The sequence below is a fragment of the Oryza sativa genome, chromosome 5 (genome assembly GCF_034140825.1).
Source record: "Oryza sativa Japonica Group chromosome 5, ASM3414082v1".
Lineage (NCBI taxonomy): Eukaryota > Viridiplantae > Streptophyta > Magnoliopsida > Poales > Poaceae > Oryza > Oryza sativa.
In genome coordinates this window covers 24,229,948-24,246,908 of record NC_089039.1, presented here as the reverse complement: position 1 = coordinate 24,246,908, position 16,961 = coordinate 24,229,948, and the positions used below count along the sequence as shown (strand labels likewise).

The following is a 16,961-nucleotide window of genomic DNA, read 5'->3' as shown; positions in this document are numbered from 1 at the left end:
ATGGATACAAGTGGTGTACTGGTACGGGTCCAGGCTGTTGAGCTAAGCTGGATCAGGATTCAGGACTACCGGTTTGGTTTGTTGGCTCTTGGCTTTTACTACCACCAGTGACGGAAACAGAAATTTAATCCAATCCTGTAAGATCAATTATTAGTTAGTTTGTATTTAAGTGTGATTATTTCACTATATTTTGTTAATTTATACATGAAAATCAAGGTTTGTAGGATGCTTTAAAAAAAGCCGTGGAGTCGGCCTACCCTACAAAATATGCCTAGATCCGTCACTAGCTACCACTTCCCACTTCAGGTGATAAGCATAAAATTAGTGAAATTTTTATGTCTTTTTGAACAGAGGTGGTAGCTCTAGTCTGTGTTCAACATTGTTTCAATGATTTGTCACACCTTTAAATTGACTCTTCTTATTTAGATTCTATTTCATAGATACTCTATCCGTCCCATAATATAAGGGATTTTGAGTTTTTGCTTATAGTGTTTGACCACTCATCTTATATAAAAAATTTATGCAAATATAAAAAACGAAAAGTTATGTTTAAAGTACTTTGAATAATAAAGTAAGTCAAAAAAAAATAATAATTCTAATTTTTTTTAATAAGACGAGTGTTCAAACAGTGCAAACAAAAAACTCAAAATCTCTTATATTATGGGACGAAGAGAGTATTATTTTTTATCTTTTAGGTACCGAGTCCTATCTTTTCCTCGTTACCTTTGAAATGAGTGTACCTAACAACATTACAAATGCGGAATCGAAATAAGAAAGGACAACAACTAATAAACGGTGTGACAAATCATCGAGTCCTATCTATCCATCTTTACAGCTAAACTGAATCGAACCAAAGTTGGACGAAACGTCGCTTTATGCCATTGAAGCACTATGATATGACCATGACCACTGTAGATGACCCGTCCTCCTCTTTTCCATCGTTCAACTTGTCCAATTCCCTTGTTTCAATCATACTAGCTCACTGATTTGTTATTTTTCATATGAAGAAAAAGTGAGTTGCAAAGGTAGGAATTTAATCAAATGAATTTGTTTTTAATTCTCTTTTGACCTGTCAAAAAGAAACGCCTTTGCTTCTTTTCAATTCCTCCAGAAATCTTCCATTCCAATTTGCTACCAGCTGACGCTTTGACACAGCAATTAGGCGAAATTCTTGATCTCTCTCTCTCATCCATGGCGGCCAAGCTGACCCAAGAACAGGTGGACGAGTGCCGAGAAATCTTCGACCTGTTCGACAGCGACGAGGACGGTAAGCCGCCACCAAGATTAGTTTCCCCGTCATCCAACCTGCCACTGATCGTCCTCGTCATCCGCAGGTCGCATCGCCGCCGGCGAGCTCGTGACGGCGCTGCGGTCGCTGGGCCAGAACGTCGACGAGGCCGAGGCGCGGCGGTTCCTGGCGGACGCCACCGCCAGCGGCGGCGGCGGCGGAGGCGGCGGAGACATCGACTTCGCGGCGTTCCTGTCGGTGGCGGCGCGCAAGATGAGGCGCGGGGCGACGGAGAAGGAGCTCGCGGCGTGCTTGGACGTGTTCGACGACGCGCGGAGCGGGGTGATCCCGGCGGAGCAGCTCCGGCAGGCGATGGTGTCCCACGGCGACCGGCTGACGGAGGAGGAGGCCGACGAGATGGTGCGCAAGGCGGATCCCGCCGGCGAGGGCCGCGTCGAGTACAAGGAGTTCGTCAAGGTGTTGATGAACAACAAGTAGCAGTAATACTACTAGCTGTTTTGTTTTGTTTTGTTTTTCTATGCTTAATTTGTTTGCGAAAGATATCCATGTGGTTAATCAACCTTGGTAATGGATGTGAAGAAGTATATGCGATATGATTCAAGCGAATCTTGTTTTGGGTTTGAAATGAGTCCAGAAGAGTGACAGTTTTATGAAACTTTGCGAATTTTGGTGGACTCTGTTTGAAATTTGACATAAACTAGTGATGCACTTTCAACTTATGAATCATGCGCGCGTGGCACAAAAGTGTGACTTTCCTAAAAGTACTTCTACATTACCATTGTTTAATGTTTTATATAGTTGTTCTATATTCCTTATATTTATTAAGTTTGTAATGTACTGCCTCCGTACCAAAATGTTGCAATTTTAGGCCCCTTGAATCCATGATTGAAAAAACGGGGGAATAAGAAAAACACAGGATTCTGATAGGAATACAAGTGTAAAACAGATGATTGCAAAACACAAGAATAACCATTTGATTGGACCACAGGAAAAACGCATGAATCAGATAAGAGAGATAGACTCAAGGAAAGTTTTCCAAGAGGTTAGAGTGGATGTTAACTTTCCTATGTTTTTCCTCTACAATCGTAGAAATAGGAAAGTTCCCTACGTTTTTCCTTTTCTAGTTTCTACGAATAAAATGCATGAATAGTGTAGGGTTTCAATTCCTTTGTTATCCCTCCAATTTCCCTTCAATTCAAAGGGAGCTAAAGTATGGAATTTGATCCATCCTAAGATTCATTGTCTTGACTCATTTTAGATTGTAACATTTTGCAACGGAGGAAGTATAATAATATTTGATTCATCTCTAACGGAAATAGGGCTTGTTCGGCAGAACTAGCCGCTGCAGCTGCGCTGCAATAGTGGCTACAACTACTGCAACAGCCAACCAGTAACTACATGTCTAGAGCAGGACAAGCTTATTACATTGTTGCTACAATGTCCATCTGCCGCAACACTTCAGCTATTCGGCTGTGGCTGTGTTGTACAGCCGAAAAAGTCACAAATTGGCTTACTAAACGTGCCCATAGTTTGTAATATATCTAGTCATCCATAAAGAAAATAACCTAAGTGGTTTGTGGGATTTCTGAATTATGGATGACAAAATTTGATGAAAATCACACGATATCCGGATGAAATAGTGAACCTTCTGGGTTGCAAATTGCAATTCGCAAAGTGTTCATTGTTCAAGGCAAATGAGAATTTATGTGGTTATGTTTTTTTTAGTTTTGTTCATCGTTCATATCTTGTCTCGACTGTATCTTCCATATATAAATAGTGATTGGCTATGTGTCTTGTGTGTCATTGTTACACATATGGAGATGAAGACAACATTCTTTAGAATAACAGTTCTTTGGCACGCACGCTCTCTCTCCCTCTCTCTACTTCACTGCTGGTCTATCTAGCATTAGTAAAGGGCTTGTAAGAGTTGTGGACTTGTGGTTACGTGGGAGCAAATCTAGTTCGAGATCGAGGCATGAACTTACCGATGTCTTTTCAACGGTTCCACGGACTCATCCTTCAGGTCGGATGATTACTGTGATCTTAAAAAGCCACGGTGCAATGATTCTTCATATTTTGTTCAGATCTCTGCCTATTCTTCTCTTCCACCGGCGACAAGATCGATAGGGATGTGGAAATATATTGGATGTGGTTTTAATTTGGTTTTAATATTCTTTTTAGACATAGTATGTTCTGTACTACCTCTTGTTTTACATAATACAAGTCAGATATAAAATGTTCTAGGGTGTTTTTGTCCAAAAAAAAAAGAAAATAAAGAAACAAAAACATATGGCCATATGTTATGTGACACACTGACACTGTTGAATTCGGCCCAGCCCAAAAAGGTGAGGTGATGGGAAGTGAGGAACCCCGCGCCGCGCGCACGCCACCCGCGTCCTATCCATTCCACGGTTCGTTTCCACCGCGCGCGCCACGGCGAGCTCGCCAACCCAGCCAGCCATGGCGGCGGCCGTGTCCGCGTGCAGCTCGCGGTGCCTCCGCCTGATCCTGGGGCGCCCTCCTCGAGCCCGCCTCGCGTCGGTTGTGGAGGTCGTCGAGAAGAGGAGGAGGGGCGGACTGGTGGCCGTGGCGGCGACGGAGGGGTCGGCGAAGTCGTCGGGGGAGGCGGACGAGCAGGTCCCCTCGTGGGCGCGCCCGGGCTCCGACGAGCCGCCGCCGTGGGCACGCGAGGGCGGCGGCGGCGGGGGCCAGCAGGAGCCCGGCGCCGTCGAGCTCCCCTTCTTCGCCTACCTTCTCGCCTCCGCCATCACCGCCATCGCCGCCGTACGCCTCTCCACCCCTTCAACTCCTCTCCTCCTCCTCCTCCTCTCGAATCCCAAACCCTAACCATGGCGCGCAGATCGGGTCCATCTTCGAGTACGCGAACCAGCGGCCGGTGTTCGGCGTGGTGAGCCCCGACAGCGCCCTGTACGCGCCGCTCCTAGGGTTCTTCGTCTTCACCGGGATACCCACCTCCGTACGCATCCTCTCATTGCCAATCTCCATTGCGAGGACATGAATCCAAATTTTCCATGGATTTTGATTGCTTGTTTTAAAATTTTTTTGCAGGGATTCTTGTGGTTCAAGGCCGTGCAGACGGCGAACAAGGAGGCGGAGGAGCAGGATCGCCGGGACGGCTTCTCGTGACTGATTCAGCATATGAACATACGCATTTGCAGAGTAATTAAAGTTTGTGAATTACTGCTTGTGATTCGTGGTGTTAATTAAGTTGGTGACGCTGAAGAGGGGAGACGGATCTGCGTATTGACGCAATGAGGAGATGAATTAGCAAGGAAGAAATGGCGATGTTCAATTGTACATCACCGAAGGGAGCTAGCTGTTGAAGTGAAAGTGTAAACTCTGCCTTGTAGTTGAGAAATATTGAGTGTTTCGAGCGAGTATAATTACAGCGAATTATCTGAACACTGAATTATCGCCACGGATTATTTGGTCCATATGCATCTGAGAGAAACTGTTTTCTTAGACCCGCTATTCTAATCTACTTTCTCTATTTCACAATGTAAGTCATTCTAGCATTTCCCACATTCGTATTGATGTTAATGAATCTAGACATATACATCTATCTAGATTCATTAACATCAATATGAACGTGAAAAATGCTAGAATAACTTATATTGCGAAATGAAGGAAGTATCTGTTAGTACTAAGTTTGTAATTTATACTCCCACCGTCTCAAAATAAATGCAGTTTTGCACTGCTCATGTATAACGTTCGACCGTTCGTCTTATTTAATTTTTTTTGTGATTAGTATTTTTATTGTTATTAGATAATAAAATATGAATAATACTTTATGTGTGGCTAATTCTTTTTAACTTGTTCATAAATTTTTCAAATAAGACAGACGGCCAAACATTGGCTACGGATACCCACGAATACACTTATTTTGCAACGGAGGTAGTATACAAGGCAACTGGTTCAAAAAAAAAATGTTTGTACAGGCAACACTCTATTCCAAATCCAGCCCAGGAACAAAAAGCCCAGCCTCACCTCTCCGGCCCAACTGAACGCCAGCCCACGGCCCGGCCCACCTTCCTGCCTCCGTCGCGTGATCGCGTCGAGTCGAGTCCCGGTTCGAGTCAGACGCGGGCCGCCTCCCTCCTCCCAACTTAAACCGCACCACGACTCGTCTCCTCCTCTCTCTTCTCCCCCAAGCCAAGACGACACACTCCCCCCACCTTCTTGCGCCACAAGCCGAAGCCGCCGGAATCCTCGACGAGACGCCCCGCCGCCGCCGCCGCCGCCGGCGACGCCCCCCCTCACCCCCCGCAGGCATCGGTAAGCGCCGCCCGCTTCCTCTCCCCCGTGTTAGGCTTGCAGGTCCCCCCGCGTTTCCTCTTCCGTACGTCGAGGGCGCGGCCGGGGGATCTAGGCGGCGGGCGCATTGTCGCCTCGCGCGCGGGCGGCACCGGCACGGCGTTGCGTAGATTGGGGAGCCCGAATACTTGCCGGTATCTTCGTTCCTAGTTAGTTAGCCGAGGCGCGAGGGTTCATGGCGTTGCGGGTGGGATCGAGGCGCTCCGCCGCCGCCGCCGCCGCCGCCGCCTTCTGGTTTGTGGATTGCTGCGCAGCTGTTCCGTACTCATATTGGGTGGATTGCTTGCATTGCTTCCCGCGTGTCTCGGCTCTTAGCGGCCTTGTTTTAGTTTAAATCTTACGATTCGGGGATGACAGGACTAAGGCGCAAATCGATATCTGAATTGGCAGCAAAAAAGCCCCTTCTTGTCAATTTGTAGGATTCGTCCTTGTTTTACTGCCATTAACAGTTAATCCTCGTTACAAAGTACCGGACAAAGGGATTTGTTAAAAGGTTTGGGCAGTCAGCTTCAGTTGTAAATCAATAACTCAAATCTTCACTTAGGATGTTATGTACTTATGTTATGAGGTTTAGTACACCACTTATCGTGTGATCCAGAGGCCCTTCCGTAACAATAACTTAGTGTATCTGCGGGATGAATTCATGTCACTGAATGTTCCATGGAACAACAGTAATTTAGTGTATCTGCGGGGTGAATTCATGTCACTGAATGTTCCATGGAGCTTATACTACTTATTCTGAAAAAGGTTTCTTCCACGTTTTGTTTTCAGGAGAAATATAATATAAATACAGTTAAGGGGTTGAAGCAACTTCACAATGAGTAGCATAGGGACTGGTTATGATCTTTCCGTCACCACCTTCTCCCCAGATGGCCGTGTCTTCCAGGTTGAGTATGCTGGCAAGGCCGTCGACAACAGCGGGTTCGATTTAGTTTCACCCTCCCCTCTGTTTTATTACCCTTTTTTGGGCTGTTCAACTTTATGCTGAAGTTCTGATGTTTTTTGCAGGACTGTTGTTGGCATCAAATGCAAAGATGGGATTGTCCTTGTAAGTGGTTATTACTGGATTTACTTGTGGTTAAAAGTAGTGTTACTTTGCGAGTTTGCGAGATAACCTTTTGTGGCTTCATTGTTCTGTAGGGTGTGGAGAAGCTGGTAACATCAAAGATGATTTTGAAGGGGTCGAATCGGAGACTCCACTCTGTGCACCGACACTCTGGCTTGGTAATTTGTTTTCCACCTCTTTGTTTCTTCAGATGAGCAACCAATCACAACAAATTATTTAGCTCTGAAATTTCCCAGCAGCTTCCAGCGTAATTTCATTTTTCTGGCAGTACTTTTTTTTTTCTTTTTGGTATTGTCACTTTCTTTTTGACATTGTCACTTTGTAATAATGGATATATGTGATAAAGCTTGGATTTTGTAAAGTGTTCCTTTTCTTTTCTTTTGTTCTGTTTTGTCATTGTTGTTCAAATTGTTTTGGCTTCTTACGTTCTCATTTTCAGGCTGTTGCTGGTTTAGCTGCGGATGGTAGGCAGATAGTCTCTAGGGCAAAGTCAGAGGCAGCCAGTTATGAAAAGTGAGAATTCTTGAATTTTTCCCCATAGCTACATTCTTTTAGGTGTTTTGCCTAACGCTGTACTGCACCAGGGTGTATGGAGAACCCATGCCTGTAAAGGAATTGGCTGATCGTGTAGCTAGCTATGTACATTTATGTACCCTCTACTGGTGGCTCAGGTAAGACGGTCAACATTTTTCTTCAATACAATCCCTGGTTAAGATGTTTGATGCAATTTATACTCCTCTTGTGTCAGGCCTTTTGGCTGTGGAGTTATTCTTGGAGGTTATGATAGGGATGGGCCACAACTCTACATGATCGAACCTTCGGGGCTCTCCTATGTAAATTTTTTACCCTAATACACTGTAGCACTTCTATCATACCTTTATTTGTTACAACTGAAAGACCAACTTGACCATCTTATGGTAGTGGCTGGGCTCATCCACTCATGTAATGAACATATTTGCACTTTTATGATAGATACCGTATTTCTTGCTTAGTATCATGTGCATTATTTCTTTGGGAAGCACTCTTTAATGTGGAAGAATGACTTTCTGAATCGAATTTGACAGAAATACTTCGGTGCTGCCCTGGGGAAAGGAAGACAGGCTGCAAAAACGTAAGCTATTAGGGTTTTGATACTTCCTCTGTTTCACAATGTAAATCATTCTTGCATTTCCCACATTCATATTAATGCTAATGAATCTAGATAGATATATATGTCTAGATTCATTAGCATCAATATGAATGTGGGAAATGCTAGAATGACTTACATTGTGAAACGGAGGGAGTACTATTTATTGTATGATTTCTGCATTAGTGCCCAACTTCTTTTTTGTTGCATATTACTAGGACGCAAATAGTGGTGGCTTATTCATCACTTGTTAAATTTGATGATCCATAATTATCTTTAGAACTTAGCATATTCTTTTGTATTTTTACTATATACATCAAGTTATCTCTTCACATCTTGCATATATAGTAGTCCTTAAGTAGTATTCCATCTTCAATGGTGGAAGATGTTGATCTAATCTTTGTTTCTTATATGCTTATTTTGGCATTGGCACTTCTTGCACTTCTGTCACCTTTTTGATATATTAACTAGACAATAGCCTCATTAATATATCACAGATATTCTAGAATTGGTGTTGGTTGTTGAATGACTGCCAAGGGAAAACTGACCCAAACTCTAGATTATAATTTGATGAACCATATATTAGCTTTTTCGTAGTTTTAATGCTTATCAAGGAATGGGTTGGCAATCATCAGATGTGTTTATGATGGTTCAAGAAAAGATGATTCAGCTTTTGAATATGTTGGCTGTCTATTTGTCATGACTCATGAACAATGGTTTGTAATTCTGATACATCTATTAAATGTTGTACAGGGAGATAGAGAAACTGAATCTTTCTGAGCTTACATGCAGAGAAGGCATTGTTGAGGTTGCAAAGATGTATGTCCTGAACCTTTTACTATAATCTGCAAATTCCCTCTTAGAGCTCACAAGTGAAAGTTTGTTTCATACTGTCATGGATGCCTTAAAATTTGCTATGCACTTATTTGTCGACTACCAGCAGCTAATGCAATTTTCCCCTCTAGAACAAATAAAAATCTATTGGATGATTTAAGTACAGAAGGTACTTTGTTCACATGAATAATCACTGTACCATGATCTATGAGCACCAGTTTTGGTTGCATTGCACTACAGATTGACAATAATATGTAGCTTTGAGATTTTTTTCTGAGCATAAATTGTTGTGCTATAGATTTGTCTTGTCAGTGGGACTGTTGGTACTCATGACTCATGAGTCATGCATGACTCATAATAGACCATCTACCATGTGAACAAATCAGAAAAACGTAAATAACTTCTACAAGGAAATGTTGACCAAGCTAATGAAGATCTGCATTCTTTTTCTCGCCTGTGACCTTTCTTTGTACCAATGCAGAATCTATGGAGTGCATGACGAAGCTAAAGACAAAGACTTTGAACTGGAGCTGAGCTGGGTATGCGATGAATCAAAGCGCCAGCATGAGAAGGTATATACAAGGGATAAACATGCCTTCTCCCTTGATAAATAGAACCTCCCTTATCATGTGAAATATGAACTCTGTTACCGGGCTGTCAATACAGGTTCCAGACGACCTCGTGGAGCAGGCGAAGGCAGCCGCCCAGGCAGCGCTCGAGGAGATGGACGCAGACTAGAAACCGCCGATCATGATGCTCTAGAATCATATCTCCATTACTCGATGCTAGACCGATCGATCATCTATAACCATATCACTACATTGTGTAACAGACTTGAGGCAGCTCGTCAGTTTCATTTCAACGTAGAACCACCTCAAGAAAAGAATGTTGTACTATGCAGCTCGATCGCTGTCACATATTGTTTGCTCCTGATTTATGACGAACCACACTCCTTGCTGTTTGCTCAACCTTTATACTTGATATAGATAGTTATATACTGCCCCCGTTCTCAAATAATCTGTGAGCGTTGATCATTACCGTCTCATCTTTGATAACCAATTTATATTTTAGTGGTTAAATTACGATGAATGAAAGTGAACTATAATTCTTAGATGGTTGGATCATGAGAAACGAAAATCCTATGATTATACTTAGTATTTAGGACACAGCACAGGTGACAAGTACTTTAAGAAATAGATAGCACAGGTGACAAGTACTTTAGGAAATAGATGTAGGCACGCGTGGTCGTGTTATCAATGGGATTTCAGTGAGACAAAATGTTTGTCACTCCTGTTATGTAATCAGAAAAAAATAGATGGAACACTACACGAAGTGTGAGAATACTTTTTTTTTCTTAACGAAACGGCATAAGACAATTTTATTGTGTAAAGTAGTAGTAAAAGTGTTTACAAGGAATAAAAAAATAAAAATAAATATACAAGTGTTTTAAGGGATCTAGGATAACATTTCCGGGAAGTCTTTTCGCTCCTGCTCGTGTCCAGGTTCTCTTATTCCTTAATCTTAGCGACAAATCTTGCGGGACGTTGAGGATGTCATGTGTGCTGTGTCACTGTGTGCGCTGCACGCTGGCACGGCCACCTCAGGCGCACACCGTATGCATGTTTTCGCCGTAACTCGCGCGCGTGTGGCGTGGTCCACGTCCTTTTCCCCCCAAAGACATCGGCTCTCGGCCCCTTTTGCGGCCCAACCCCGAGCCCGCATCCATCCCGTGGCTGGCTCACCTCCCACCGCTCCACGCGGGACAGACAGGCAGACACTCGTCACCGCCACCTAAGCCCAACCCTAGTCACTCTCTCACCTCTCGGCACGGTCGCACTCGCACCCGCACCCCCACCCCCACCCCGCGACGCCGACGACTCCCCTCCCCTCTTCCCCTTCCCCTTCCTCCCAGATCGCGCGCTTGTCTGTCGGGGAGAGTAGAAGCGGGGACGTTGGGGGGCGCGGAGGCGGAGGACGATGGCGCTGCTCTAGGGTTTCCACCACCTCTCCACTCGCCCCGCCGGGTGCTTCCGTCCGTTCCTCCGTTGGGGCTCCTTTGCTCAGGTAGGTAGGGTTTCCTCTCGCTCTCCCGTTGGACGTGCGTGCGTGCGTGTGGGTGATTCTCCCCCCGATTCGGGCGATTTTTTTTTCTTTTCGTTGGTCAACGGCCCGCGTGCCGTTGCGAGTGCGGCCTCGCAGAATCTCGGCCTTCGTGTGTGATTTAGGGAGGGGGGTTCCAATTCCTAGGGTTTCTTCAATAGTAATTTTTTTGGGTTTGGCGTGTTGGGTTCGAATCATGGTGGTTTAGTTTGGTGTTGGGGGGCTCCAATCCTAGGGTTTGTCCATCAGTTCATTTCGTATTTCAGTTAATTGTGTTGTCGAATCGTGCTGTAGTTTGGGTTTGTTCGAGGTTATCTGTTCCGCGGTAGGGGGGGTTACTCGCCTATAATCCCAACTTGATGTTTAAGCATCAGGCTTCATGTCAAAATAAGGCTGCTATGAGTTGGGAATGCTTGAAAAGGTAGCCTTTTTTCAACACCAAAAGGTAGCACATTACAATACCATTGATGCATGATCCTGGATGCGTGTTAGATCGGTTGCTTTACCGCGAACATTTGTGAGGTGAGTATTTCTGGTGGAGAGCTGCATCAAAATGCTGCCTGCCCGTTTCTGACACTCCGGTAGGTTTCTGAACTTCCCTGGTCTGCCTGCCCTCCTTGTTGTCTGTTGCAATGGGTGAAACGAGCAGGATGACTTTGGATGGCGGCATGCATGCATGATAGAGCAAACGACAACTAGGGGTTTATCTTCCCTCTTATGTATTGATCAATCTGGTTTTGGCATAATTGTCTCAGTACTGACCTTATAGTGGATAACGGTAAGTTGTAAATATAGTTGAAACCGCTATACGAATTCAGGCAACTTTGACGTGAAATGTGGATTCAAGTCAAGTTTGCTACTCCCTCCATTGAATTACTTGTCATCTTGGGCCAAACACACAGGCTAGGGTGATGTTCAATTGTGTTACTTGAGACTGTCTTACCCCTAATTAATATACTTTATTTCTACTGAGCTGTCCACATTACTATGCTAGTCCAGCTTGTTCAATTTCATCACAAGTAGACATGGTGCGTGGCTGAACAGGATTGTGCTAGTGGTCGTGTTACAGCCAAGCCAAGCTCTAGACGAAATATGCTAGTGGTTAGAAATAAATGAGTTCATTGGAGCAATATACCTACTACTTTTATTAGGGGTAATTTGGGAACATAATACCTACAAAACATAAAAAGCTATTCAAAAACAAAACCAATACCCTAAAACATCATCTAAATAAGGATGGAGGGGGGTACATCTCATGCTTGGCACCCAAGAAACTTGATACTCCCTCCGTTCCATATTATAAATCGCTTTGACTTTTTTCCTAATCAAACTTCTTTACATCTGACCAAGTTTATAGGAAAATGTAGCAGCATCTACAACACCAAATTAGTTTATTAAATGTAACATTGAATATATTTTGATAATATGTTTGCTTTTGTGTTGGAAATGTTGCTATATTTTTCTACAAACTTGGTCAAACTTTAAAAAAGTTTGACAAAGGAAAAAGTCAAAGCGACTTATAATATGAAATGGAAGGAGTATTTAATACTCCCTCCATCTACTTTTGATAGTCATATTTCATCTTGGCACACAGACCAAGGATAAGTAATTCTACTTATCATCTATTTAAACATGCTACTAGTCATTCCTCGTAAACAAGCGATTCATTAATATTTACATTTTTTGATACCCATGCAGCCCAATCTTGTGTGGAAGAATGGAGAGTCATGCATTAAATCCGAGAAAGTTATTAAGATGATAGGTTGTTGGATAAATTTTCAGATTTGGAAATATGACTATCAAAAGTAGATGGAGGGAGTAATTTTGTGGGAGAAATAGTTTTTTTTTTAGTCTGACTATATGATTTGGATGTACATCACTGCCAATTAATAAGATGGTACCATATGCATATGTTCTATCTGGTACCAGTGAAACTTTTTTAATGCTTGAGGAAATGTTTCATCTCAACATGGGGGAAGGTCCGATCTTTTGAGTTGCATGCACTAGCTAGTTGAACTAAAAGCTTAATCTGATGGAGTAGGGCACCAGGCAATTTACTCTTTACTTCAACACTCCCCCTCATGTCTAGATTCGAAATCAAGACCTTTGGCCTTGATACCATGCTATGAATTGCGCTTGTATTCATTACAGCCCAATGGTGCAGTATATATAAATATGGTGTATACACAATAAAACCCCTAATCCCCCAATACAAAGAGGAAAACACAAGTACTAATTATGTTAAATACAATCCAGGTGCCATAGACAATGGGGAATGACAGTCCAATTTAGCTCTTGGGTAGGTGTATGCTATTTTTGATTTATGTTGTTTGTGAAAAGAGTAAAAAAAAAACAGTTTCATATTAGATCCCTCTCTGTGCTTAATGTTTTACCAAGCCTTGCTTTCTCCAAGTTTTCTTCTATCAAGTACACACTAAGATTCTTCTTTCTTGTGCAGGATTTTTGATACATTTGAGATGGATAGGGCGTCGAATTTCATACCTGGTCCTTATCAAGAACTCGTGGATGCCAAACCAATTAGATCGTTAGCTCCTATGTTCCCTGCACCCTTGGGAATCAATGTCAACCAGTCAAGCACCCCGCCTTTGGTATGTGTCACTCCGGTTGGCCAATTTCCTGTCGGTTTTGGTTCTGGAATCCTTCCTACCTTTGGTTCAACTACTGCCTTCACTACCACAGCAAATGGGGTTTCTTATACAAGCTACACCAATAATGGAGCTATTGATGCCACTCCTATCTCGGCATATAAGACCAGACCAGGCATTGTATCACTTGATGGCGATGAACCTTACTCAGGTTCAGCATCTGGACGGAAGTCCAAGAGATCATCTGGTTCAGCTGCTGATGGTTCAAATGGAGTTAAGTTCAAGCGCCCTAAGCCAGTTTACAAGAATTTTGTTGCTGGCAAGGAGCTTGCCTTTTTACCACCTTCATCCAGTGATCCCAGGGAGGTTGTGGAAGCAGTCCACATGACCTTTGAAGCACTTAGGCGTAGACATCTGCAACTGGATGAAATACAAGAGACTAGCAAACGGGCTGACCTGAAGGCTGGCGCCATCATGATGGCAAGCAATATCAGGGCTAATGTGGGAAAAAGGGTAGGACTTGTTCCTGGAGTTGAAATAGGGGATATTTTCTATTTCCGGATGGAGCTATGTATCATCGGGTTGCATGCTCCTAGTATGGGTGGCATTGATTATATGAGTGCTAAATTTGGAAGCGATGAGGATTCTGTGGCAATATGTATTGTTGCAGCAGGTGGCTATGAGAATGTGGATGATGACACAGATACACTGGTGTACAGTGGTTCAGGTGGCAATAGTAGGAACAGTGAGGAGAGGCATGATCAAAAGCTTGAGAGAGGTAACCTTGCTCTGGAGAGGAGCCTGCATAGGAAGAACGAGATCAGGGTTGTGCGGGGCTTCAGGGATCCATTTTGCCTGACTGGAAAAATCTACATATATGATGGCCTCTATAAGATTCAGGAGTCCTGGAAGGAGAGAACAAAGTCTGGTATCAATTGCTTCAAGTACAAACTGCTGCGTGAGCCTGGACAGCCTGATGGAGCTGCATTGTGGAAGATGACTCAAGGATGGATAGACAATCCAGCAAGCAGAGGCAGGGTTATATTACCTGATCTATCATCTGCGGCTGAAGCTCTCCCAGTTTGCCTTGTCAATGAGGTAGACCATGAGAAAGGACCTGGGCATTTCACCTATGCCAGTCAAGTCAAATACTTGAGGCCCCTCAGTTCTATGAAACCCTTACAGGGTTGCGGATGCCAGAGTGTTTGCCTGCCTGGTGATCCCAACTGTGCTTGTGGACAACATAACGGAGGTGACTTACCTTACAGCTCATCAGGACTTTTGGCGTGCCGCAAGCCAATAATTTATGAATGCGGTGATGCTTGCCATTGTACTACGAATTGCCGGAACAGAGTGACCCAAAAAGGGGTCAGATTTCACTTTGAGGTCTTCCGGACTGCAAATCGAGGCTGGGGTCTTCGCTGCTGGGATCCCATTCGTGCTGGTGCATTTATCTGTGAGTATACTGGTGAGGTCATTGATGAGCTCAAAGTTAATCTGGATGACAGTGAAGATGATTACATTTTTCAGACTGTATGTCCTGGTGAGAAGACATTAAAATTCAACTTTGGTCCTGAATTGATTGGTGAGGAGAGTACATATGTATCAGCTGATGAATTTGAGCCACTGCCCATCAAGATTAGTGCAAAAAAGATGGGAAATGTCTCACGTTTCATGAACCATAGTTGTTCCCCGAATGTTTTCTGGCAGCCAGTTCAGCATGACCATGGAGATGACAGCCACCCACATATCATGTTCTTTGCACTGAAGCACATTCCTCCCATGACAGAACTGACTTTTGACTATGGTGTTGCTGGATCTGAGTCTTCAGGTTCTCGTAGAACTAAGAACTGCTTTTGTGGATCATCAAACTGCCGGGGAGTATTTTAATTGATGGATGTATCTTCATTGTGTTGGATCAACACACAAACCTATTTGCCAGGTAAATTCCTTTGACAAAATTGGTTCTCTTTATATTGCCAAACTGCACTGTTTACTTAGGTGAAATGGTGAATACTTACTACTTATGTGATGCACTACACTTTATTGTTTTATATCATATAATTGTGCATCTACGTCTCCTACAATATACACTCCTTTTGTAATGCACTTCTGGACCGCAAATGTTGTGGGATGACAAGGTTAAGTGCAGTACTTCTGTGTTTGAGAGAAGAGGGAAAGAGAAGATTGAGAAGATACGCAAAACGAGATGAGCTTTTAGTACATAATTAATTAATAAGTATTACTCCCTCCGTTTCACAATGTAAGTCATTCTAGCATTTCCTACATTCATATAGATGTTAATGAATTTATATAGATATACATGTCTAGATTCATTAACATCAATATGAATGTAGGAAATGCTAGAATGACTTACATTGTGAAACGGAGGAAGTAATTATTTTAAACTTGAAAAAATGATTAATATGATCTTTAAAGTAACTTTTCTATAAAAAGTTTTTGTAAAAAATGCATCATTTAGCAATTCAGGAAGCGTGCGTGCGAAAAACGAGTCTCTTTTCTTCTCTTTGTGCACCTCTCAGACGCAGCGGAAAGAAGGGGCAAATATGTTCGTCTCCTAGCGCAATAATGCAGTGGATAACAATGCCAGAAAGGCTTCACTTTCTGCATACAAAGTAGTGCACATATGCTATTTGAATCTACCTCGGAGCATCACATACTTTTGTCTCTTCTATTTGTGTTTTTCAGATATCAGCTTGATATATTATTTGTGTTGTTACATCTGCAGAACTTCCTGCCTGTACCCCCAGATTCGAGCTCTGGTATTATTCCCTGAGAATGACGATGGGTTTCAACATGAACTGTGAAGAGACAGTAAATTACCGTCGATTTGAACTGCATAGACAGTTAAATTATGGTTAAACTCTGTTGTGTTGATGCCGCACTTGGTAACTTGGTGGCCTCTGTACACCACCTTTTGTTCCATATTTTGTGGGGGCATGTATTTGATATTATTGCTGCAAATCGTCTGTAATCCATCTGCACCCATCCTTTGTAGGCTAGCGTCAGTTTTAACTGGAACTCTAGCAATTAGTTGTGACCTGTCAGATGCAGTCATGTACAATGTGCCGGTTTAGGATCACCTTGCATTTTCGCTCTACTTCATTTCTTCCTTGGCTGTAGCTTTGCTGTGTGCGTTGATCTATGGCTGGCTTGTTTGGATGGATGGGATCACCTTGCATTTTCGCTCTACTTCATTTCTTCCTTGGCTATAGCTTTGCTGTGTGCGTTGATCTATGGCTGGCTTGTTTGGATGGATGGATTTTAGATTCATTCTCTGGTAGAGGTAGATTATGGATTCAAATCTATTCTGGTAAAGCGATGAGTATTTACTTTGCGTCAGGAATACAGCAACTAGAATTTAAAATATGTTGGATTTTGCAGTGAAGAAACAAGGCAAATCGTTCTACGTATTACACTTTTATCCTTGATATGAAAACAAGCCTTTAAACCGCTAATAATATAAACGATATATTAAAAGTGCAACAAATTAAATTCTTACACAAACTATATATGTAAATAGTGCATTTATCCTATGGTGATATACACTATGTATACGATACCTTCATCCTAGTATGATCCGCTAAACATCAAATCGAATGCAACAAATAAAAGGTGCAAGTC

The 16,961-nt window shown here is 43.0% G+C and overlaps 4 protein-coding genes across 8 annotated transcripts; all 4 read left to right on the top strand.

The window, feature by feature from the left end:
- The first annotated feature begins 811 nt into the window (after positions 1 to 811).
- On the top strand, positions 812 to 1,963 carry LOC4339171 (probable calcium-binding protein CML9). 4 transcript variants are annotated; one of them, XM_015783672.3, is made up of 3 exons: positions 812 to 1,025; positions 1,156 to 1,267; positions 1,335 to 1,855. In XM_015783672.3, exons 2-3 carry the CDS (start codon positions 1,192 to 1,194, stop codon positions 1,724 to 1,726), a joined length of 468 nt encoding a protein of 155 aa, XP_015639158.1. In that variant the 5' UTR covers positions 812 to 1,025; positions 1,156 to 1,191; the 3' UTR covers positions 1,727 to 1,855. The 4 variants fall into 4 exon arrangements, with proteins under 4 accessions (XP_015639158.1, NP_001407587.1, XP_066166369.1 ...); NM_001420658.1 differs by having other exon boundaries at positions 818 to 1,025; positions 1,112 to 1,267; positions 1,335 to 1,963; XM_066310272.1 differs by having other exon boundaries at positions 902 to 1,025; positions 1,163 to 1,267.
- Positions 1,964 to 3,630: 1,667 nt separating this feature from the next.
- Positions 3,631 to 4,784, top strand: LOC4339170 (uncharacterized). Its single transcript, NM_001420667.1, has 3 exons — positions 3,631 to 4,033; positions 4,110 to 4,226; positions 4,319 to 4,784. The coding sequence occupies exons 1-3, from the start codon at positions 3,710 to 3,712 to the stop codon at positions 4,394 to 4,396; spliced, it is 519 nt and encodes a 172-aa protein (NP_001407596.1). The 5' UTR covers positions 3,631 to 3,709; the 3' UTR covers positions 4,397 to 4,784.
- Positions 4,785 to 5,419: 635 nt separating this feature from the next.
- On the top strand, positions 5,420 to 9,578 carry LOC4339169 (proteasome subunit alpha type-3-like). Its single transcript, XM_015782167.2, has 11 exons — positions 5,420 to 5,545; positions 6,356 to 6,505; positions 6,593 to 6,632; positions 6,725 to 6,808; positions 7,090 to 7,163; positions 7,235 to 7,321; positions 7,399 to 7,483; positions 7,715 to 7,761; positions 8,530 to 8,595; positions 9,092 to 9,182; positions 9,277 to 9,578. The coding sequence occupies exons 2-11, from the start codon at positions 6,402 to 6,404 to the stop codon at positions 9,346 to 9,348; spliced, it is 750 nt and encodes a 249-aa protein (XP_015637653.1). The 5' UTR covers positions 5,420 to 5,545; positions 6,356 to 6,401; the 3' UTR covers positions 9,349 to 9,578.
- A 907-nt stretch (positions 9,579 to 10,485) lies between these two features.
- Positions 10,486 to 16,437, top strand: LOC4339168 (histone-lysine N-methyltransferase, H3 lysine-9 specific SUVH1). 2 transcript variants are annotated; one of them, XM_015784352.3, is made up of 3 exons: positions 10,486 to 10,674; positions 13,169 to 15,258; positions 16,066 to 16,437. In XM_015784352.3, the coding sequence occupies exon 2, from the start codon at positions 13,188 to 13,190 to the stop codon at positions 15,204 to 15,206; it is 2,019 nt and encodes a 672-aa protein (XP_015639838.1). In that variant the 5' UTR covers positions 10,486 to 10,674; positions 13,169 to 13,187; the 3' UTR covers positions 15,207 to 15,258; positions 16,066 to 16,437. The 2 variants fall into 2 exon arrangements, with proteins under 2 accessions (XP_015639838.1, XP_015639839.1); XM_015784353.3 differs by having other exon boundaries at positions 10,486 to 10,678.
- The last annotated feature ends 524 nt before the right edge of the window (positions 16,438 to 16,961 follow it).